The sequence below is a fragment of the Scyliorhinus canicula genome, chromosome 4 (genome assembly GCF_902713615.1).
Source record: "Scyliorhinus canicula chromosome 4, sScyCan1.1, whole genome shotgun sequence".
In the NCBI taxonomy this organism is placed as follows: Eukaryota; Metazoa; Chordata; class Chondrichthyes; order Carcharhiniformes; family Scyliorhinidae; genus Scyliorhinus; species Scyliorhinus canicula.
In genome coordinates, this window is record NC_052149.1 from 169197670 (window position 1) to 169222875 (window position 25206).

Sequence of the window (25206 nt, forward strand, 5' to 3'; positions counted from 1 at the left end):
GGGGGGGGGGGGGGGGGAGAATAGCGGAGGGCGGCAAAAATGTCGGGAAGGCCCTCCCGCTATTCTCCCACCCGTCGTGGGGGTCGGAGAATTTCGCCCCTGTTGTTCGATAATGTTATGATTTAACTTATTTAAAAGGATCCTTTAGTTTTTGTACTAAACTAGTAGCCAACCTAATTATTTTACAGTACTTAAAATGTCCCCAGAAGGTAATTTCAAAATTCATCAGATCACTTTTCAAATGAGGCAATGCTGGGACCTATTTTATTTACAGAATAATATGGAGATCTTGTGGCACAGCGTCCCTGCATCTGAGCCGGAATCTCTGGCTTTGAGTTTGACCCCAGGACTTAATGTCCGAGGAAGGTGCGTTCATAATGTGGTGAAACAGGTTGATTTTCGATCTGCAAATCCTTCAATCCGTCGGCAATGGCAGGTGGTAAGAGCGGGAGAAATTCATTAAAAAAAATTTATTTAGAGCACCCAATTATTTTTTTCTCCGATTAAGGGGTAATTTAGCGTGGCCAATCCACCTAACCTGCACATCTTTAGGTTGTAGGGGTGAAACCCACACAGACATGGCGAGAATATGCAAACTCCACACGGACAGTGACCCAGGGCCGGGATTCGAACCCGGGTCCACAGCGCCGCAATCCCAGTGCTATCCACTGCGCCACATGCCGCCCTAGAGCAGGAGAGATTCATGGTAAGCTATGTGATGGGGAGAAAGTTGTAGCCTCTAACCATCACTAACCATAGCTGCAGACTAAACAGGCATGTAAAAATGCATGTTACCACAGCAATTGGGCTCCCTAACTCTCTGTAGCACACACCACTATTATAAAATACAACATTTGTATAATCTCCAACATAATAAAACACGATGTGGAGATGCCGGCGTTGGACTGGGGTGGACACAGTAAGAAGTCTTTCGACACCATGTTAAAGTCCAACAGGTTTGTTTTGAATCACTAGCTTTCGGAGCACAGTTCCTTCATCAGGTGAGTGAAGAGGTGGTTTCCACAACCCAAAATATAGACAAAGTCAATGATGCAAGTTGATACTTTAAATGAGAGTCTTTGCAGGTAATTAAGTCTTTACAAGTCCAGACGGAGTGACTGGAGAGAGGGATAATCACAGGTTAAAGAGGTGTGATACTTTCAAATCAGGAAAGTTGGTAGGATTTAGCAAGCCCAGGCCAGATGGTGGGGGGTGAATGTAATGAGACATGAATCCAATAATAAAACACCACAGGAGAATATTAGACTTTGAATCTCTGTTCTTTCACACCCCCGGGATCTTCCAGTCTCGCTGCAGTGAATGGAGATTTAGCTGAGTGCCAAATTCTCCGTCCTCACTGACAGCGGTAGCGAGGCAGACTCAACGGAAAATTCCGCCCCAAAATATAACACTGAGACACATAAGGAAATAATAGATCAGATGACCAAAAACTTGGTCAAAGAGGTAGATTTTAAGGAGTGTCTAAATGGAGTGTCCCTCCTGGCCCTAGCCAGGGCGGCATTCCCATCCCCATCTAATAAATATTCAACGAGCCCAGTGGTGGTAGCAATACTCTGATCAAGGAACCAACTGCGACAGCATTTCGGGCTAACCAAAATGTCCGACAAAGACCCATCTGCAACAACCACAGGTCAGGCCGGTGACTATGGATGCCACCTTCAAAAGGTGAAGACAGGACAGGGGGAAGCTGACAGTTAGGGACTTTTACATCAGCAACAGGCTAACAATGCTCGAAGAACTGACAGAAAGATTCTAGCTGACAGGGGCAACGAATGTAGGTACCTACAAATCAAAAATTGCCCAAGAAGGGAAACAAGGATATTCCCGCGACCATCATGATAATCACTGCTAGAGGACCCGTTGGACGCAGACATCTTAGGGAAAGGGAACTGTGATGACACGTACGGGCAACTGCTAAGGGAGGGGGGGGGGCAATACACAACTGGACGAGACGAAGAAGAAGTGGGAGGAAGATTTGGGGTCTGAAATAGGGTGGAGATTCTGGAGAGAAGCACTGCACAGGGTCAATTCCACCTCCACATGCACAAGGCTAAGCCTAATGCAGTTAAAAGTGGTACACAGAGCCCAATTAACCTGAATGAGCAGGTTCTTCCCGGAGGTGGAGGATTGATGTGAACCGTGCCAAGGCGGCCTGGCCAACCATACCCATATGTCCTGGTCTTGCCCCTGACTCGCTGAGTTCTGGACAGCCTTCGTCAAGGCAATTTCCAAGGTGGGGGGGATGAGCGTGGAGCCATGTCCGAGAGTGGCAGTCTTCGGGGTATCAGAACAGCCAGATCTGTTCATGGGGAGGTGGGCTGACACCCTTGTGTTTGCCTCCCCAATCGCCTGCCAGAGAATCCTGCTCGGCTGCCGATCAGCAGCATTACCCAAAGCTGCAGACTGGCTGTCTGACCTAGAAGAATTCCTCCAAATGGAGAAAATTAAATTCGCCATCCGAGGGTCTGAAGAAGACTTCCACAACGTGGGAGCCATTCACTCGGTTGTTCTAGACCTGTTTTTAGCTAACATCGAGGAAGCCAAAGAACAGGAGGGGGTAGCCACGGCACAGTAAGGAAAAGAAGGTGGTGGTGGGGGGGGGGGGGCAGGAAAACGTGGACTTCAACCAAGCCCAACATGAGAACATGAGACACAACGGGGGCAGGTGCAACAACTTGAGCCAAAGGGAAATAAAACAAAGAGAAAACCAGTGGGAAGCGAAACTCAGGGACCACAATCGCCACTGCAAATACTGTAAGGAGGAAAAAGAAAGGAAACTGTGATGTATGTATGTAAATAGTTGAAGCCGATCTATGTGTAAATCGTTTCAGTTTTACTTTTTTTTTGTTCTTTTTTTCTCATCTCCTATTGTTTGTTCATATTTATATTTGTTTTGTGTACCAAAAACTCAATAAAAACATTTTCCTAAAAATGGGCAGGATATGAGCAGCATTTATCGCACATTCTACTGTGTGTTTCGTGGATACGGAAGGTGGCCCTGCCATTGGCTGGCAGTGGAATCTTCTGGTCCCACCATTGCTATGGATTTTCCCATTGAATTCATTCCTCGCCATTGGGAAACCAGCAGTTAAGGTGCGTTGTCGGCAGGACTGAAAGTTCCGGCCAATGGCTTGTCGTTCCAATGTTTAATCTGCACCCATTTTAATTACAGTATTCTACTGCTGTGATATAGAAATTAAAGTTCTCATTTGTCTGATTTGTCAAATATATTTTAACATAGTCACCTGTTCTTTTTCTATATCTCAAACCTTTATGAAGAGGCTGATATGGTTGTGGAGTTAGGGCTAATGGACAAAAATAAATATACACCCGTCCAACAGATTAAAATGACTATTACTGAGATTTGTGGATGTATGCTTAGCTTGCTTGCTTAATGTTCCTCTGCCTTCTATTTTAAGAAATGTTAACTAGTTTATTTTAAATAGGTATGATTAATAGCGCTGTTAAAGTCACTGACAGCGGAATCGCATGTGATTATTTTCAACATTTGATAATGTTGGCAACATTAATTTCAACCAATAAAGTGATATAGATTTTGCAAATGTCATGACATTTAGTGGTGTGTTACAGCACTCATCTTTACTTTGCATTCCAAAGTGATAGTCTGAGCGAATTAGCACGTTGAACTTTTGAAATTAGTTAAAATGTCAGCAGTGTAAAGGACACTATTGACGATTGAGAATTATTTCAGTGCAGTGATCAGAGAAGTAAAGGGTCTTAGGAGGTGAGTGCTTCAATGTCTGCCCTTGTGTAAGAATTTGCTTTCACCAAGTGAAACATTTGCAGCTCTTAAAACACTGAGCATTAGAGCTGGAAGTGACCTGCCGGTTCTTGACACCCCTAGACGAGGTCCTGCTAGCGTATGATAACCAGAAGCGTAATAGTAAGTTTAATGCACTCCTATCAGCCAGAAAAATCTTGTTATGATTTAAAATCTACAGAACATGAGAGAATATTTTGCACAATGATACCCTATAAAAATCTTGGTATTCATGATTTTTAAAACAGACGGCATAAACTGTTCACAGTACCTTTAACCATTCCTCTGCTTGCTCTTTGCTTTGTACGGCTAATACAAGTGCCTCTGTTCCGGGTTGGGAGAACCTCAGTTCATGTTTCTTGCGTCGTCCATCTTTAGGCACATAAATAACATTGCACGCATTCAATGGCAGCTCCACATGAGGCTGATGATCCTTGGAGCTTTTGTAACACTAAGAAAAGAGAAATATCCATTTGTTTTGCATTTCTTTGAGGGGAATACTCCAATTTAAAGCAACATTTTTTCTCATAATTTCCTTTAAGCTGATAGTCACTATAAAGTATTGGCCGGATTTCTGCTATTGAGGTGAGATATTCAAGTCGGAAAATGTCCTGACTGCAGATCCATCTCTCTGGAAAGGACCCATACACATGCTCCAGGGTCAAGGCCATGACGGAGTACAATCCACTGCCTTCAGTGGCTTTTGAAGGTAAACATGGAAGTGGGCGAGTGCCGTGGTAGATTACTAGAAAGCCCAGCTCGGATTTCTAGGGTCTCGGCCAATTTATAGGAAATGCTGCTGGGCCCCGTACCCCTGACCCTCTCACCCACCCCACATAACTAATATGAGTAAAACCCCTAATACCCCAAGTCACCCCATTCCTTCTCGTATCTCCATGCCACCTCAAGGCTCCCATATCCTTCATGTCAGTCCCACAGCCACTCATCCATACTCGACCATGGGCAATCCTCAAGAGGAATGTGACAATGAAGAAAACATTAAACTTCTAACAGCCTAAGGGAGCTCTCACTCACACACTTGATATTAAAAAAAATTAGTTCATGAAACCTAATTAAATATTTAAAATACCCTCAAGTGGTCAATTTATTGTAAAAACAAACAACAAATTTCTATTCACAAACCACTTCAAAGACATCTAATCCTTTACAGCCTTTAAAAACTGTCAATCAATAGGTGAACTTAGGCCCCCAGTTCAGGTAAATGGTTCTGGAGTTTTTGAAACTTAGCCAAGCTTTCATAATTGGCTCCGTTGTGACAACAGCCCTTATGAAATGTCAACAACGAAGTTCATTGAAACTCGGGGACAGACAGCTAATGCTCTTTTTTTCTAAACTACACTAGATGGTAATGCACTTCAGCAGTGGTGTCTGCTTTGTTACTCTCATTAGGCTTCAGCCTAATTTTCTTTCATTTTTAAATTGCTGGAAATTAAAATAACTTCAGATCATGACAATTCAACGGACCTTATCCACCTTCCCTATACAAGCCGTAATGCATCCTCCATAAATTTGTGACTTCCACACTGTGGATTAAGGCCCTTGCATAGCGAAAATATGGTCTATTTGAACTGAGTACTAATTTCAAAAGGCTTTGCTGTGTTCTGATTTCCCTCTTATTTGACTTGCGTCTCTTCCCTTCCCCTTGCCAACAAAAATGGGCCGATTAAATTGGATATCTTAAAGAATTGGACACTTTCAATCAAACTGCAGCCAAACCTCAGGTAGGCTGATGGGAATTCAGACTTGACCAAAGTTAATTGCACAACCCACAGACAAACTACTAGAACATGTTAGGACCTGCCCTGCCGATCACGCATCAGGAAATAATTGATTCTTATTGATATGCACCAATTTATTTCAGGTTTCCCAGATCGAGTCAGACTTTCTGGCACCCAGTGTTCCTGCCATTACCTTATATGGCCACAGATTATTTGCAAGCAACACTGCCAGAGATGGTCACCTGGGGGCGAAACTCCAGGGTCTCTTATCTGCTCCCGCACGCACCAACTTCTGGCACACCCCAAACGTAAAATTCAGGTCCAGGCTTTTGCAGGGACACAAACTAAACTCAGCATTGTTCACCAAGTGCATAAATCATGCTGCAGAATGGAGCATACACAAGTGAAAAACGTAAACTAAAATTTCAAAACTCTCTTCAGTTTCTAAGCTGAATTAATTTAAATATTAATTCTTGCTGAATCCCGTTTCAACCGAGGATAAAACAATAACCTCCTTTGCTTCATAAGCATGCTTCAAACTATAAACTGAATTAATTTTCTTATTACAGTTTGTATTGCTTTATTGTTCAGACTGAAAGCTTTATTAGTTTACATGTGTGGTCATTCCGAATTCCATTTCTCCACTTGGAATACTGCAACGTGCTAGTCAATGGACACACTAGGAGTACACAAGAGCAATAAAGAAACTAGTCTTTATTAATAAGCAACTACTTACACAATACACTTCAGGTCGCAGCTGGGCCTGCGCTGCACCCATTTGAGCCAAGCTTTTATTGTTATAGAGCATTCCTCCATTGACGTGCCCCCACCCCTCAGCGGAGAAGCTGGTATTTTACAAGACTTATGGGGAGACTAATTGGTCCATCCCCATACGTCTCAATAACATGCTACATAACCAAACTCAAAAGGAGGGCTTTGGATATGGGCAGCACGGTAGCATTGTGGTTAGCACAATTACTTCACAGCTCCAGGGTCGCGGGTTCGATTCCCGGCTTGGGTCACTGTCCGTGTGGAGTCTGCACGTTCTCCCCGTGTCTGCGTGGGTTTCCTCCGGGTGCTCCGGTTTCCTCCCACAGTCCAAAGATGTGCAGGTTAGGTTGACTGGCCATGCTAAATTGCCCTTAGTGTCCAAAATTGCCCTTAGTGTTGGGTGGGGTTACTGGGTTACGGGGACAGGTTGGAGGTGTGGACCTGGGTCGGGTGCTCTTTCCAAGAGCCGGTGCATACTCGATGGGCCGAATGGCCTCCTTCTGCACTGTAAATTCTATGAGATTCTATGAGTTATGTGTTAGCACTGTGTACGTCAGTCAAATGGTGATTGGGTCTTTTTAGAAGGGATGCATGTGGTTGGGATTTGTCCAATAAAGGTTTGTTAACAAGGGATCTTCCAAATCTGACCCTTAACAAGATTAATACAACAAGATTCTTTAAAGTTAGAAGTATCTTTACATTTCTTGAGCTCTTCCATCTTGCCAGGATAAGTGAGCAGACTGCAGGTATGCATTCCATCCCAGCTGTATTCTGAATTTATGGTTTGCGGTATGGGGATGCATACAAGAAGCTCACCTAACCAAGTTTCTTGGCCAAGAGAAAAGCATAGGTTTCTGCTGCAATAATTTGGGAAAAAATCTTAAATATCATCAAAAGGAAATAGGGTATGTTAAAGTGTAATTTTGCTGAACATGTATCCATGGCATAAAAGTGAGCACAGTTCTGCCTCACTTGGAAAATAATAGAATTCTCACTGAGAGGGCACAAGAGTGGATAATATGAGAAATATCTAATGGAGATATTGTGAACTAATCCACTCTAATGGTTACTAGCTCATCACCACTAACAAAATCAGATGCTCAGAAAGTGTATGTTTTAAAGGGAATGCACATTAGTGTAAGACTAGCTATCTCACTCTAATATGCAAATTTGCCAGAAAGTGATCCCACCCACAATTGTGACCTTTTGCAAGATCATGTTAGATCTTGCAAGGTGTGGTGAGCCTGGTAGATGCCGAAAGTGGGGCATCTACTGGTCGCGTTGCGCTGCACTGCTTTTTGGGTAGATCCCACCAGTGTGTTACGCCTCTTGTTACTAACATATCCCCTAAAAAGTATAGTTCACGCTTTAAAGTATATTTAGATTTATTTTTCCAAAAAAGACATATGGTTATTTTGACTAACTTACAAAAATATTCCATAGGTTCTATCAATTAATTGATGAAAATGTTAAGGCGCTTCAATGGTTAGCCCTTCCGAGATTAAAGTGCAATAATCAATTTACCAGTAGTCTGTTTTCCTTAATGACACAGAGCTGTTTGGCCCACTGCCCAAAGCGTTTCTTCCTCAGTAGAAAAGCACAGATCCTGCAGTCTTTCACCAGGTCCATGGAGGCTTCCTCTGAGGGCCACTGATGGGTCAGCCGTTGACCTTTCCCATCTTCCTCCTCTTCATCGTATGATTCATACGAGCTGCTCATTACATCCGAGTCATTGTCTGTGTGAAGAAATTATTACATATTCAATGAAGCATTGCAATCTACAGGAGATTCAGCAATTCTGGCATGTTTGACAAGGCAACAGTTGTAAGGAGGTTTTGATATCATGGTCTATGTTTTTATTGAGCTCAATATGCTAGTCTTCTCCTGTTCTCTGTTTCTCTCCAATTTTTAGAACACTCACCAAACTAACCCAAGGATGGAATGTTATGACCCCTTAGTGGTGGAATTGGGACTGTAAAATGTAAGTCGTTCAAAAATCAGTAATTCCTCCTGGCAGAGGTGGAGCATCGTGGGAGCCCCAGAGAATATCGGGATGGGACTGTTAATGAAATGCTGATATACTGTACGTGCGACATAGAATGCATTCACACCGCTGTCGAGGCACATGTGATATTCTGTTGGGCACCTGGCGCTGGCATCGATTTCCGGCTGATGCGCAATTCTCGGCCCAGTCGTGCCTCACGATTCCACCATTGCTGGATGGAAAATCCCATCCATGTTTTCCACCACTTGTCAATGGGATTTCCCATTGTAATCACCCCACGCTGCTGGGAAACCCATGGCCGGGGGTGTGCTGCCAGAGTGAAAAGAGGATCCCTATCAACATTCTACATTATTTGCTCATTCAATACAAGCACTGGAGTCACAAGACTTCATGATTTGACTTTCATTTAATGAGATATTTATCCTAATTACATTTGCATATTTTCTTAATGCGCTTTGTTTTCTTGTGCTCAGCTGCATGAATAATTTTGTAACTGATACCAGGCAAAATATAATTTAGAACTAAAAAATTTATTTGACATCAGAAAGGTGACTTTAGGATCCTACAAAGACACAAGGATGGAAATGTCCATCTGTGAACTTCAAATGAGGATAGGTTCAGGCTTGGCTTCAATACTGCATCGTCACACCCTCAATTGTTAAATTATCCACCAAAGTTTGCATGTGAATACCCACTTGGGCGGGGTACTGACTGGCCTCCGAGTAGATCAATACAGCCACATACCAGAGGTTTTACGAGAGGGTGGGGAAAGGAAAAAATGAGTAAGAATAAGAAAGAAAGCCTATGCCACGTGAAGAATGCACTGTATAAAACCAGTCTTTTTGCATAGAGGGTAGAATCCAGTAGAGCTGTGTGAACTTAATATAAAAACAGAAAACTCAGCCGGTCTAGCAGCATCTGTGCAGACAGAAACAAGAGGGGTGAATTCTCCACTTCCCCAGCCGCATGTTCCTTGGCGGCACATTTTTGCCGGTAGCGGGATTCTCCATTATCACCGCTGGACAATGGGATTTTCCATTGTGACCACCCCATGCCTCAGAGTTTCATACGTTTCAAGTCCGTATAAAAAATTTTCAGCGTTAAAGAGAAGGAGAAACGTGATGAATTGTGTACTGTATGCAAGGGGATGGAACAGTTGGAGCAGAGAAGGTCAGTGATAAGCAGGAGCTAGGAGAGATTGCAACAAAGATGAGTAACGCATGAGAAAGAGTAAGGCATGAGAAAGAGTAAGTATTAATGGCAGTCTGAAGGGTGAAAGTAGGTGCTGATATAAGGTAAGATAGCAGAATGTGTTATTAGGAGAACAAAGATCAATGCTCAGTGCAAGCAAAACTTAAGGGGGGGGGGCGCAGAGGACAAAAATGTTTTGGATGGCTGAAAAGGTCAAAATGGAGGAGAAAATCACAGTTTAAAGTTGTGAATATAATGTGTGTTTAGCTGCGAGTGGGAAATGTTCCAGGGTCACAGTGTCCACACCTACAGTGTTAATCCATCTTTTCCAGCATCAGGCGATAATGATCCTTCTGTGTATTTGCAGCATTTCCCGTCTTTATTTCAGATCTTTTGTAAGTTATGTTTGTTTTAAAGCCTTTATTTTCCTGAACATTACAACTGTGCGGCACATCCTGTGCATTTTATAATGCTCACATTTCCACCAAGCAATAAATCCTCCTAACTTTGCTAAATCCTTCGAGAGAAGAGTCAGCGAACATGATGTGTATTTAGATTGGAATCACTGATCCTTCTAAATGTCATGTTCTGGGTATGGAAGCCTCTGCTGCTGACTGTTCTAATGCCACCATCAATGCAACGCTGTAATTGTGCAGCCTGTGCTGCATTCTTATCGCATTTTGTTCTCCCAGTGGAATGCTCCACTATCTTCAAGTGTCATGCCTAATAACACAGCCGAGAATTGGCAACACTGCTGAATGCCCCGAGTCTGAATGACATTCAAATCCAGGAGTGCATCGAGGGGCTTTGCACGGTGGGGTGTAGTTACCTCTGTGGTGAGTCATAAGTTTTTCATTGCAAGCTTCTAAAACCATTTTTAACTCTTTATAAACTCACGACCTGACACATAGAACGAGGAATCACTTTCACCCAAATTCAAATGTTTCTTGTCACTGATCAGTCCTTTAAAGGTTTTGTAAAATAGTTTAAAATATTTGGAAAGTCGAATGACATAAAGGCCGGAATTCTCCAACTGTTTCACTGGCGGCGGGATTCTCTGGGCCTGCCGACAGCACACCCCCAGGGTTTTCACGTCCAGGGTTTTCTGCCGGCATGGAGCGGCTTCAATGGGAATTCGCATTGATGGTAGCGGAAGCAGAGAATCCCACCACCAGTGTACAGCATGCTGTCTCCCGCTGCCAGGAAACAGGCATTTGGAGGCCAAGGAAACACACCAAAAATGAAACCATTAAATGAGGATGTGCGAGAAGTGCTATGGACCTTGAATCCTCAGTAAAATAGCTCTTGAAATCATCCAAGTTCAAATAAGTTGTGAACGTACAACAAATTAAAACAAGCAAAATCGTTAGAAAAAACCCGACTTTAGTTAGCCGACTCATCTTTGGTTAAGCATTTTCCTCCAAATAATTAGGCCACATTTCCAGGTAACTTCGAATAGGTTTGGACCAGTCAGGGTACAAATGGAGATAAAGATAGGAAATACAGATTGGAAATACCAAATCATCCAATAGTGTTGCTACTCTTTAAAAAGCATTTATTATGGCCAATGTAGAAAGACACCATGGACTGCATTTTTCAGGTAACCCTCCGTCAACTGGAATTTCAGCAGGAGCACATCAAATGCAAAACATTTGGAGCCGGATCACCGATGTGCTTTCATTTAAGTCATTTTTTTATTCCCGACCACATCAAAATCTCCGTGCTCTTTCCCATTAAAATTCCACCTCGAGATGCAGAGAAAAATATAACTGCACCTGGAAGAAAATTTACTCGTTTAAAATGTAATTCAGAAAGAATATGATGATCTGCCTGAGCAAGGCTTCATTCATGGTGTCTGAGGGCACTACCGTAGTCACAATTAGAGCAGGATAGAGGAAGAGCTATGTGAGGGGCTCTTACAGAATTTCTTGAGAGTCAGGAGAAGCAACAGTGTTTCCTCTTAGCCCACTGAACCACTTTCTTCCCTGACATCACTTTCTCCCCATCAGCCCTAACCCTGGTCAATAGATCTCGCATCTACCGACTCCTGACTCCCTGTGCTAGGGGAGGTTGGATCACACACAGCCCCCATCTCTGGGATCACACTATCCCCAGGATCAGACACCTTTTCTCGCCGCCATTAATACAAGCAGCAGGCGGAAATAAAGGGAGGGGCGTATTGGAGTAAAAGCTCCAATTATCGGTTCTCCAACTGAAACTCCTCCCTAAACCCCTCCCCTACAACACAGCTAATGATAACTTCCCTCGTCAAATTTGGGGTCAACCGTATAAAAATGTTTCTGGGCAGCACGATGGTTCAGTGGTTAGCATTGCCGCCTCACGGCGCCGAGGTCCCAGGATCGATCCCGGCTCTGGGTCACTGTCCGTGTGGAGTTTTCACATTCTCCCCGTGTTTGCGTGGCTTTCACCCCCACAGCCCAAAGATGTGCAGGGTAGGTGAATTGGCCACGCTAAATTGTCCCTTAATTGGAAAAAATGAATTGGGTACTCTAAATTATAAAATATATAATAAAAATGTTTCTAATATTTGAGTAAATGAAGCTGCAGTAATAATCCTCCAACCTAATAACCTGTATTGTTCCTCTCCACACCATGGTCCTTCACATCCTCCATGCTAACTCACCTCCCCACTCACACCCATGGCCCATGACCTCCATTCCAACTCCATAGCCATCATCCACCATGGACAGATCTCAGGAGCTATGCAAACCTGAAAGAAAGCTTGTAACATTGTGGAAGAGCTCTCGCTCAGAAACACATGATAGAGAAAATTAAATCTCTCATTCATGAAACCCATTTCATGCTTTTGAATCTCAAGTGCTTAATCTCTTATAAAAACAGATAATCTTCTATTCAGACACCACAAAGACAGCTAATTCTTTAACAGCCTCTTTAAACTACCAAACTGTCAACTCAGAACTGCTTGGTGAGATATTTGTCTCTTTAGTCAGCCAAGCATTCATAATGATATAATTATAGCACTTGGAGAAATATCAATAAAGAAATCTATTGGGCGCGATTCTCCGCCCCCACGACGGGTTGGAGAATAGCGGGAGGGCCTTCCCGACATTTTTCCCGACCTCCCGCTATTTCCCTCCCCCCCCCCCCCACCCCCCACGGCCGCCCCACGACACGAATCGCTGCTCGCCGTTTTTTTATGGCGAGCAGCGATTCTTCCCTATCCAATGGGCCGATTTCCCAGGTCTTTACGGCCATTTTCACGAATTTAAACACACCTGCTATCACAGTTCGTGAAAACGGCCGCAAAGTGCCGTTCTGCACAACCATACCACCGATTGGCACGGCCGCACCACGGCCGTGCCAAGGGTGGCATGGGCCCGCGATCGGTGCCCACCGATCACGGGCAGCGGGTCCGGTTCCCGCGCACTCTTTGTCCTTCTGCCGCCCTGCAGGATCAGTCCGCGGGGCAGCTGAGGGGCATGGTGGACCGCGCATGCGTGGGTTTGACGCATATGCGCGATGACGTCATCGTGCGCGTCAGCCGCCGTGAGTCTTGGCGGCCGGGTTTAGTGAACGTTCGCTAAGCCCGCGCTGCCGTTCTTCCCGGGGCCGCGATGCTAGCCCCGACCGGGGGGTGAATCGGGTCCCGGGAGGGGGCGCGGAGGCTGCCGTGAAACACGGCCGGTTTCACGGCAGCCTTTACGACTCTCCGCATTTGCGGAGAATCGCGCCCATTGAAACTGCACATCCAGATGCTACAGATTTTTCTAACCTGCAGCAGATGCTCTGTCAATCAAAGCAGGCCAGCAGAGGTTTTTATTTAACTATCAGTGACAGCTGCAGCCTGTTCTTTTTAAGTTTAAAGAGCAGGAGATTTAAAAAAACTACAGATCATGCCAGTTTTACAGACCTTATACATTCATTAAAAGCATTTAGATCTATTCCATCAGTACGTGAATCTCACACTGTGGGTTAAGGCCTTTGCAATGGCCAAAATGGTGTCTATTTATATTTCATAGAATCATAGAATCATAGAATTTACAGTGCAGAAGGAGGCCATTCAGCCCATCGAGTCTGCACCGGCTCTTGGAAAGAGCACCCTACCCAAGGTCAACAACTCCACCCTATCCCAGTAACCCCACCCAACACTAAGGGCAATTTTGTGCACTAAGGGCAATTTATCATGGCCAATCCACCTAACCTGCACATCTTTGGACTGTGGGAGGAAACCGGAGCACCCGGAGGAAACCCACGCACACACGGGGAGGATGTGCAGACTCCGCACAGACAGTGACCCAAGCCGGAATCGAACCTGGGACCCTGGAGCTGTGAAGCGATTGTGCTATCCACAATGCTACCGTGCTGCCATATCTCTCATGTCTGAATCATAGTGGTCTCCAAATATTGAATCTGTTGTAAATGGAGTTGGGGCTTCCTGCCCACGATTTCTAAAACCCGAATGCCATGAGTTCCTTCTGAAGCTTCGGATGCGAGTTACAACATAGCATAATTACTTATACTGAAGATTATTTATGTACATGGACAGTATAAGAATGAAATATTATGTAGCTACATGAATGCTTATGTTCTCCAATGATCCTTGTAAGTGGGTAATTATTGTCAGCATCTTCATAGTAGCCATCCTCGATAGAGTTTGGTGGACTGGAACTGTCTGAGAAAAAAAAGGGAAAACCTATTAATGTATATTGGAAAAATACCTTTTAAAAAAACTTGAAACAGTGCTGATCCTGTCAACCAACTAAAAATGGCATACAGAAAAAAGACTTGCTTTTACACAGCAGCTTTCACAATCTCAGAATGCCCCATATGCAGCTAATGAAGTACTAGTGAAGTGGGGAAACTATTACAATGTAGAAAATGTGAGCCAAACTGTGCAAAGCAAGGTCCCCCAAACAGCAATATAAAAATCCATGCTTTCCCCCTTAAACAATTCTACTGAGTTACTTAAATTTTTTAAATAGATTTTGAGGGCCTTTTGGACTTTAAATGAAAGTTGACCATCTTGCTCCCCAACAATGTTCGACTAGTGCAATGTTCTATTTTCATGCTGTACACTCTTTTAAATATGTTCACAGGGGCTGTTTAGCACAGGGCTAAATCGCTGGTGTTGAAAGCAGATCAAGCAGGCCAGCAGCACGGTTCGATTCCCGTAACAGCCTCCCCGAACAGGCGCTGGAATGTGGCGACTAGGGGCTTTTCACAGTAACTTCATCTGAAGCCTACTTGTGACAATAAGCAATTTTCATTTTCATTTTTTTTTCATTTCTGACAGTCCTCAATTTCATCCTTTTATTTATGCAGTTCTGAAAATGATAATGCAGCCTTATTATTCGTCACTTTTTTCCTAGAGAATTATCTTAACGTCTGATAATTATTTTATTATTTTCCCTTTTCCTCAGACCTTTACTTACTGATCAGTTTGATTAGGTTTGAAATTTGATCATTATCTTTATTTAAGAACACAGCTATGGAGAATTTATTAAATATCTTTATATTTTACAGATCCCCTCAACATATGTTTTCTTTAAAAAAACACTCAGAATGATCTCCTTTGCCATTGTTCTCTCAGTCTCCCTCTCTTTACAGCATACACTTCCACAGGTGCTGGGCACATTTTCCTCACTTGCCCAAAAACTGATTCTGCATTCATCAACTCAGATTTGTGAGCTATTCTCCCATGGGGGCATCACTGTTGAGCCCATTCTTTCTTTAACTGATATTGACAGGCACACGCTTTCCATTAGTAAATCATTGGGTGGCAATCAAGGGAGCTTTTGTCTTCCTTGCTCAGGGAGGCGAAGGCCAAGTGTGCTCCCCCCAGCTGAGATCTGCTAATGCAGCACAGACTGGGAATCAAATTTGTAACTGCTCATTGTGGCTCCATTGCAACATTTTCTAAAAACAATTTTCATTCATCAGGATTGCTTCCTTGCTAACATTTGTACGCAATTTATAATGTAAAGAACATATTAGATCTGATAATTTTAAGGAATTGTCTTTTTTGGTGCCATTAATGGTTCTACTTTGTAGAACCTTATTGCGCCTAATCCCATGTTTTTGTTTGGCTGTGATAGTTGCCTGGCTTTAAATAAGTTTTGCCCAGTTTACAACTGTCCGGTATTTGGATAATGTAAAGCGAGGACTCAGTGAATAATGGATTTAGGAGTCGATTCCCAGCTCATCTTACTGCAGAATCCTGGTTAGCGATTAATGAAACAAGATGCAACTTCCGAGCTTAAGCAGAAGAGATGGGTGGCTGGGTGGTGAAGGTGGATATAGGGGGCTGGATTCCCGGTTTCTGAGGCTAAGTGCGGATGACCTATGGCGTTTACATGGAACATAATCGGCGACGCTCCCTCACCGATCCTGCGACTGGAGGGGCTAGCAGCCGCGCCGCATAAACTCCCAGCCTCCACAAAATAAAGTGCCAGAGGATGTCCGTGGTTGCGCATGGTGACGACCTGCGGCGGTCGCGCCATAAAACGTGGCGTCAGCCATCCAAGGACCCTGCCAGATAGTGTCCCCCTGGTCACCTCTTCGCCACACCCTGACCACCCCCCGGCCAACCCCCACCAGCACTCGCGGAAGCCCCCTCCTGGCTAGCAGCAGGGCTCCCGCCCAACTGTGGCGGCACTGGACACAGTCCGCAGCTGCCAATTTTGGCGACAAAAGAGATTCTCCGCCTGATCGCCGACGGGAATGGAGAAAATCACCCAGGATCTCCCAAGGCACTGTTCATATTGCGCTAGATTTTTTTGTGAAAGGGTTGTTTTTCCCACATAGCTCACCAGCGCTACATTTCAGAACCTTTCTCATCGGATTCTTAAAGTGTGCAGGTCATTTATTGAAATGTGTGGACTCTTTAATTTATTTTACATTGTTGTGCACGATAACTTAAAGGTTCTATAAAGATGCACTTCACAGGCTTCATTAATGAAGGTAAAGGTATTTTTTAATAAGAATTGTATAGCAGCCTCATGGCTGTAGCTTGCTTACAAAATATCTCTGCCTAGGACAAACACTTTGTCGAGAGTCACCCAGGCTTGAAACGCTAGCTTCCTTCCCTCTCCACAGATGCTGTCAGATCTGCTGAGATTGTCCAGTATTTTCTGTTTTTGTTTCAGATTCCAGCATCCGCAGAAAATTGCTTTTATCTCTGCCTCGGAGCCTCTCTAACAATGGGGTGATTCCACACTGAGCCCTGAATGGTCACACAGGTCATGTGGCCCTTACTCGGCTGTGTTGCTCTTAAAGGGACAATCACCACAGGGTCTGACTTGTATGCGACCTGCGTAGGGACCTTTGTATTGCTGTGTGGTTGTGCAGATCACAGGGAACATTGCTTGTTTATCCCTGTTTCCAGCTTGCCACATTATACCAATGGAAACACAGTGCTGGACAAAGCCTAAATACAGCAAGAATACTGTTGTCATGGTAACCTGCTGTTAGACTCGCACCTTAGTTACATATCATGCGATTACTGCACATTATCCTTTTAAGGCTAATCGTTATGAGCATACCATTTTCAGTATTGGTTATTGATTAAACATGGAAAATATAAAACATACGCAATATTTTTAAGACAGGCAAGAATGATATAAGAAGGGTGGAAGAATTTGCAGATGGTGGGGGGCAATTTTCATGCCGACCCACTGAGAAACCACTTGAGGATAGTTGCGGCATTTTCAGATCAAAATACATTTGAGGCAAGATTTCTTATTCCTTCCCATCCCCCAACTCCACAAGAGCAATATAAATGAAAAATGTCATGCTTTGTTCTCAGACTTCAACACATTCATCAAAAGCCACAAGGCTAAGCTTCCTTTGTGATTCTTAAACAATCCCATTCCCTTACAAAATAGCATGCAGCATTCCAAACTTAAAAAGCTGTCACTACAAACAAGAAACGCATTAAACCATGACCGACTCATTCATTTATTCTTGTTTTTATAAAAAATTATCTAGTATTTCCTTAGATGTTAAGCTGGCAAAGCTGGATGCAATGGGATTTAAGATGAAAGAAATAGAAATCATCTGAAGTTAGTGAATATCTTTGTGCCCCAGCCCGAGTTAGCTGATATTACAGTTCTGTCCATCATTGTCTGGAAAGACCAATATAGCGGCAGACAAAGTATGCGGGAAAGATCTGATTGGATAGCTAATAAATCTTCAAGAATATCACAATACAGATTTTTCCCGTGGTAAGGATATTGAAGCAGATACACTTCATTTCTTTTCAGTCGTTCATGGATTGTGGGTGTGGCTGACTAGGCCAGGATTTATTACCCATCCCTAATTTCCCTTGAGAAGGTGATAGTGAACTGCCTTCTTGAACTGCTGCACCCACCATGCTGTTAGGAAGGGTGTTCTAGGATTTTGACCCAGTGTCAGTGAAGGAATGTCGATGTGGTTCCAAATCAGGATGGTGTATGACTTAGAGGGGAACTTGTTGGTGGTCGTGTTCCCATGCATCTGCTTCCCTTGTCCTCCTTGGTGATAGAAGTCACAGGTTTGGAATGTGTAAATAAAAGAGAGGGGGAGAAAGTAGGTCAGAGGTATGCTGCCTCAATGGAATTGCCCAAATAATAATTTGTAACACTTCGATCCTTAGGCATCAGATTAAAAACGACTCGGTGGAATTAATCACTGGACCAACACCATAAATCATTTTATCCATCACTTAGAAATTAGAGATTGTACAGCAATCATGGTAAACGGGCCATGAAAGGCTTAGATATTTTCAAAAAAATTCCAGTCAGTATTGTGTGGTCTCTTTGTTGACGATATTAGAGACATCAAGATAATTGCCCACCCAAAAGAAATTTGCAACTTTACCTGAAAAAGTTCAATTTGAGTTTTTTGTCTACTTTTCATGACTTGAATAGAAAGAACAATTAGCATTATGACTCAAACATCTTGTGGGGGCTGCGGTGTCACTGAAATTAAATAATCCAGGCAAAAACCTGTACCCATCAGCATGCACCTAGGTAAGGTAGGCCATTACATGCTATTTCAGCTTGTCCAGAATAAGGTGAGATGGCCTTGCTTGAAAGGAGGCAAATTTAAAACTAATCAGTGAAAGCAAATGGGGGAATAGCCAATCTATGAAACAGATTTCATGGGGGGATGGTATTGATTAATTCAATTGCAAAGTAACTCTTCTGACAGTGCAGCACTCCCTCAGCACTGGATGTAAGTATCAACCTAGAATAGGCTGACTGTAGCTGCTTGATAACTAGTCTAGCATATCGCAAGACATGTTAGAACCCCGCCATACTGTCCATTGAAAATTAAACCAAATTGTTCATGTGATTTACTCTCATCAGTCGAACCCACTGGTTAAATTACATGGCCCTTGGGTACTTCCCCTTCCTGCGGCTGGCTTACAATCTACCAATATCCCACTTGGCCGTCAGTATTTTTCTGTGAATATCATTGGTCCAATCAGCTCTGGGGTGGGATTATCTGTCCTGCCGAACCCGTTTTCTCGCGGTGCGCACCTGCCGGCAACGGAATTCTCTGTCCCGGCAGCCGGCCAAAGGGGTTTACCGTTGTGGGCACCCCCACGCCATCTGGAAATTCACAGGTGTGAGTGCGCTGCTGGCAAAACGGAGGATCCCCTGATGGAGAATTCTGCCTCTGATTTTTTTTTCCTGGGTTTTGAGTTGGTTTCCAAAAGATCTGCACTCACTTTGGTTGCAAACCAATTGCAGCAAAAGGTGGAAACAATTTGTCTTGTTTTTAATTCAACAGCCAAGGTAAAGGGCAAAGGTAAATAGAGCAGGATCTGACCAAAGTTAAAATGATAAGAGAGAAGCTGAGAGCTTGTTGGTGACTAGAAGGTGAGGTTTACAAAACTTATATGAGTAAGTGAAGACTGAGGGATGGAAGAATCTCTACAGTTTTGAGGCCTGTGAACACAATGAGCGAAAGCAGGAAATGCACAATCAATCTTTCAATCTCTTGAAAAAAGAGATTTCCATTTTGGTCATGAATAGTGGGGAGTTTCTCACAGCCTGCAGTGCTATCAAATGGGACTTTATTTTTCTTTTGGCCGAGGTCAGGAACACCCGACAGAAGCCGCACTAGGTCACTTCCTGCACTGAAGCGCAGGAAGAGATTGGAATGCAATTTTAAAATGCCGCCCCAATCTCTCGAGCCCCTAGCCACTCCACTGCCGTCTCTGGACCCCCGCCCCCCCCTTTACCCCATCTTTTAAGGGCCCGATCCCTGCCATGGGCAACCTGGCTCCTGATTCATTAAGCTCATTTAAATATGTCAACGGCGGATTATATCAGTGCCCAGGAACTATCAGCCTCCCCAGCGGGCACAGTTTAGCACTAGTCCACACAAACATGGACCATGTGTAAAGGAACCTTGGGGTGGGGGTCTCCTAGGCCATTGGAGTGCCCGGGTGGTTGGGGTCTGGACAAGGTGGTACCCTGGCACTCAGGCTGCCACCTGGGCACCCTGCCAGTGTCACTCTGATTTACCTGCAGATATAAATCAAGCATTAATTTTGTAAACAGCAACAGTTGATCAAGAATTAATTTACTGACCCCAAGCCAGAATTTTCCAGCTCCACACCACCCATAGCAGGATTTCATGCGGCAGAGGCAGCTCGACATTGGCCGCGGGAGGGATCTCCCAGTCCCGCTGGAATTTTGCAGCATTTTGCATGGCTTGCCAATCCTGCCGCCACGGAATACTGGGGCGGGGGTCAACTTCGTCAGAACAGAAGATCCCATTGGTGGGAAGGGCTGAAAGATCCACCCACAATTTCTATAGGGGGCGGGACTCTCTGATCCTGAGGCTAAGTGTTGACGCCATCAGAAACGCCGTCGTGTTTCTCGACGGCATCAACATGACCTCAGGATCAACAATTCTGGCCCCTACAGGGGGCCAGCATGGTACTAGAGCCACCCATGCCGCTCCAGTTGCTGAACCCAGCATCAACTGGCCGCAGCGGGGTCCGCGCATGCGCAATGGCACCGGCGCCAACGCTCCCTTCTCTGCGCCGCTAAAGGGGCCAGCGCGGAGGAAAGGAGGCCCCCAGCCAAAGAGGCTGGCCTGCCTATCGAAGGCCCCCCTGGGATCGATCCCCCCCCCCCCCCCCCCCCATTTGCTATGGCTACTCGTATCATCCCGAGTCGAGAATCTCTGCGGAGAATCACATCCTGGCGGCGCGGCACAATTTGCGCCGGTCGTGGGGATTGTTCGGCCCAGCCCAGGGTTCTGCCAATCTCCTACTGGAGAATTCCTGCAGATATTCCAGGCAATTACTTTATTTTTGATGCTAAATATCATCATATAATCGACATTAGAGTCGAAATTGTACTGAAGAAGGAGTTAGTATTTCAGGCATTCAGATGCAATGAACACATTTCGCTTTCACATACTAACAAAATTCACTTCAGTGTCATTACAATCCTTGGGAGAGGAAATGTGCAATGTCTTGATTGTTCATTTATGGGATAGGACCTATCTCAGCTACAGAGAGAAGCAGCAAAGCTTCAGAGAATATTTCAGGCAGCCTTACTAAATTTATTATCTTATTTGATGACATTAAATCTACTGCTTCATTCCACAACCTGATTAACAACAATCCAATCTGCTGTGTGGAATCCAGATTATCGTGCTAATTTTAAAAATGGCCATCTGTTTAGTACAAGATTATTTTGATTACCAGGGACATCAATGTGAAAGGAAACTCTTTGCAGAAGAGTTCTAATCAAACACAGATTGCAGGCTACTGGAGCTGCGAAATGGGGTCCTGAGAAAGTGGTATTCTCTGGTTTATTTAGGACATTGCTTACATTACAATATTTTATTAACTGCATAAATATTTAAAAGTTGAAGAGATGCAAGCCCACATTGAAGAGGAGCTTGGTTGTTCCTGCATTTGTATCTTACTGACCTGGGACTTGTTCAACAAGCCTTCTGGAAACAAGTTTCAGCTGTCTGTCTGCTTTGTAACCTGTAGGCAGACCAGACTGAACCACTGCATGTTGGCTGTTGATGAATCAGTAAGATTTTGACCTTCATTTGTGGTCAAGTATATAAACTTGATTGAAAGATTTCAACATAAATAATAAAGAAAATTAACTGTTATAAAGCAACCATTCATCGCTCCTGACTTTGGGCCATGTACAATTGTTTGAATCATTCTCAAACAAAAAACATGAGTGGGATGGGTAACAATTTAGTCTCATAGTGCAGATTTTATGATTTTTGTATTCCAAAAGTGTTGGCTGTGATTGTGTGCCCATGTTTGCCGCGGGTGCAAGCAGTGACGTGGGCACAAAATATTGCTGAGAATCGGTAAACAAGAATCTTGCCGGGGAGATCTCATTTCCCGATTCTCCCCAACCCCCTGCCGGTGACATAACGAGATTCCCGGCCTTTCATTTAAATGCATTATTACCTAATGAACGGGCTTCCTGCTGCATTGTCATTGGGATCTCCAGTCTTGACCACCCAACGTCATGTCGGCGAGATTTACAAGAAGTTTTTAGAAACGGAAACCTGGGGCGGGATTCTCCGACACTCCGCGCCGACATGGCGCTCGGCGCAGGGGAGGAGAATTACACAAAATAGGCTCCCACGCCAGCACGCGATTCTCCGGCAACCCGAGAATGCCGCCATTCGTGCGCGCACGATTGACGTGGCGCCAGTCGGGGGCCTTTGGAAAAAGCACCCCCCGCCTGGCAGTTCTCCGCGCTTGACTGGCCGAGTGCCCGCCGAGTCCCGCCGGCGAGGTTCTAATGTGGTTCCATGCGGCGGGAACTCGGAGTCGCGGCTGATGTGGGCTTTATGGGGGGGGGGGGGGGGGGGGGGGGGGGGGGGGGGGGGAGGGGAGCCTCGATGACGGGCAGGCCCGCAATCGGGGGCCACCGATTGGCTGGATGATGCAATCCGGGAGCAACCCGTCTTCCTCTGCGCGGGTCCGCTGTGTGGCTCCACCATGTTGGCAACGCCCGTGCCGAGGTGGGCTGCCGTGTGCATGCGCGGACCCGCTTGCGGCCGCCATGGAATGATTCTCGCCCGTTTTCCAGGGGGCGTGGGGACTTAGTCCCCCAATGAGAGAAAGCAGAGGGCAGCCTGCCAGCTTCCTTTTCCCACCAAAATCTTTGGAAAAAGAATGAAAGGGGGAGAACCCACGACAGCATGCCTGTCCTCTTCTGCATTCAGCTCCTCTTTTCCTCCTCAGAGGAAGTGTCCTCAGCGGAGTAGATAATCCCCATCTGCAGAAATGCAGATGGCACTGTCCCGTGCACTGAAGGCTGCACTGGGCGGAAATGCTTTGGCAGCATTGATTGAAAAAAGTCCTCAGATAAATGCTAACAAAGCAAATGCTTCAAGAAAGCACAGGAAAGGGTCTGATACTTCAAGACTAAAACAACGGCAAATTTCACCTGAACCCCTTATAAGAGCCAAAGCTCCAGCCACTTTTATCCTGCCCTTGGATGAGAAAAATGAAAAAAGTGGGATGGCTGCCTGCCCATGCACTGACCTACAAATCGCATGGGGGGTAACGGTAAATTAGAGCTGATTGTACTCTTAATGGCCTTAACTAGCTTAGCAATTGTCGGTGAGTGTGCAATGACTTTGGGACACATGCCCAACGTCTTTTACACTCTTCCAGCTCAGAAGAAAACATTGTGAAAAATTCTGGCCCGTGTCTCTTTTTCTATTCATTCATATGACGTGGGCATCAATGGCAAGGTCAGCATTTGTTGTTGTGCCTTGCCAGGCCATTTCAGAGTTAAGAGTCAACTACATTGCAGTGAGCGACATAGACACCTAACTGGGTAAGGATGTCAAATTTCCTTCACTGAAATACATTAATGAATCAGGTGGGTTTTTAATACCAATTTTGTCATTTTGTGGTCACTTTTACCGATGTAGCTTTTTAATTCCTGGATATTATTTAATCAGCTGAATTCCAATTCCTCAACTGCCATGGTGAAATTTGAGCACGTGTTCCTGGATCATTATTCTAAACCTCTGGATTATTAGCCCAACAATATGATCAACATGCTACCTGCACAGACTTCAATTTAATTGCACTTTCAACCAGAGGTAAAGCACACACTCATTTGTTTAAGGGAGGCTCATAAGATGAAAGGAAACCGATGAACCAGCAAAAGAACCCATTATGAATCCAGCACTTCTGCAGATGGCTTACTATTTCAATTATTTGGTGAGAAAACAACAGCTCTTTCGCTTTAAAATAAAAGATAGAAGGTTCAGGTGCTGCCTCCTCATATGAACAGGATACCTACTACGAGAGGTGATGTATTCGGGAACTTTTCCTGGGCTTAATGGAACAGCTTCTTCATAATAACCTTCAGGTGGTGGCGTTGTGGGGAGAGGGGGTGGTGCATCAGATGGTCCCTGAATAAGAGAAAATCTTGTTTTATAAATCAGAATCTCAGTGCTTTCATTTCAGTATGATTACTGTATCTGTACACAGAAAGATTCCACGAACGGTGACAACAACTGGCTCACCTGTTTTAGGGACGTCTGTGGAGAAAAAAAAGGAAGATTTGCATTTGCATTGCACTTCTAACACCGCCAGATGCCTTAAAATATTTGAAGTGAATGAAGTATTTTTTGAGATGCAGTCACTGTTATCATGCAACAGCTAACGATTGTGATAATGACCAGAAAATCAATTTCTTTTGAAACTGAGGGATAAATATTGGCCAGGACGCAAGGGGTACCTCCAGTGTCTTTGGATCTTTTATACCCACACTAGCAGGCAAATAGGGCTCACTTTAATACTTAATTGACAAGGTTTCCAAAAGTGCAACTCAGTGCAATGCTGGAGTGTCAGCCTTAATTTTCGTGCTTGAATTCTCGAGTGGCACTTAAACACAGACCCTTGTGATTCAGAGATGAAGGTGCTACACATTGAGCCATAGCTGACATGGGATAAATATTTACCAAGACAAGGAGAATTTTCCTGCTTTTCATTGAATAGCATCATGGGATCGTTTACATTCACCAGAGAAGACAGACATGGCTTTGGTTAAATATTTCATCCAAAAGTACATCAAGTCTTGGTCAAATCTGGCCAACACGAGCTGCCAATTAAATCAGGTGGTTGACATAATGAACAACAACCGAATCCAAAGTTCAACATAAGTCCTTAATCTATTTGGTGTCCTTGTTGTCTTTGCCTTGCTTTTAAGGGCTTTATTCCAAGCTTTTTCCCCCGAATTGTCAGCTATTCAGGGGTTGTCGGTTGACTTGTATGAATAATTTAACTGTGAAGACTACCCAACAGTGGGGAAATTTGATTCTTCAGTACAATCCAATGATCTCATTATTCTATCAGTTATATTGCCCCCCCTTCAAAAAAATGCCACAATTAACAAAAAATGTTAAAATCATACCAAATTCTACTTACTCATTGAACACATTTTTTGATTAAGCACAAAGGTTTGTTACAGTCAACATATCAATGATTAGAGCTATTATTAGTTTGATTTGTCAGAAATAAAATCATGACACCTCCCCTTTGCTACAGTGATTTTTTTGTACAAAATAAACAAGAACCCAGGTACTCAACACTCACCAATTTGGAATGAGGAGTTTCTGGTAATGGCATATTAATATGGTTTCCATCCTTATACTCCTCCTGCATATCTTTAAGGTCACGTAGTTCACAATCTGCATTTACACAAGCA

General features: G+C 44.2%; 1 protein-coding gene across 4 annotated transcripts in view; it reads right to left on the reverse strand.

The window, feature by feature from the left end:
• afap1l1a (actin filament associated protein 1-like 1a) overlaps positions 1–25206 on the reverse strand; it is a 220486-nt gene that overhangs the window by 54474 nt on the left and 140806 nt on the right. For all 4 annotated transcript variants that reach the window (XM_038795505.1, XM_038795506.1, XM_038795507.1 and 1 more), the window contains exons 4-8: positions 25095–25189; positions 23797–23908; positions 14064–14162; positions 7837–8048; positions 4074–4253 (exon numbers count right to left, since the gene is read on the reverse strand). In XM_038795505.1, the coding sequence (XP_038651433.1) occupies positions 4074–4253; positions 7837–8048; positions 14064–14162; positions 23797–23908; positions 25095–25189 (698 nt within the window). The remainder of the gene's footprint in view (positions 1–4073; positions 4254–7836; positions 8049–14063; positions 14163–23796; positions 23909–25094; positions 25190–25206) is intronic.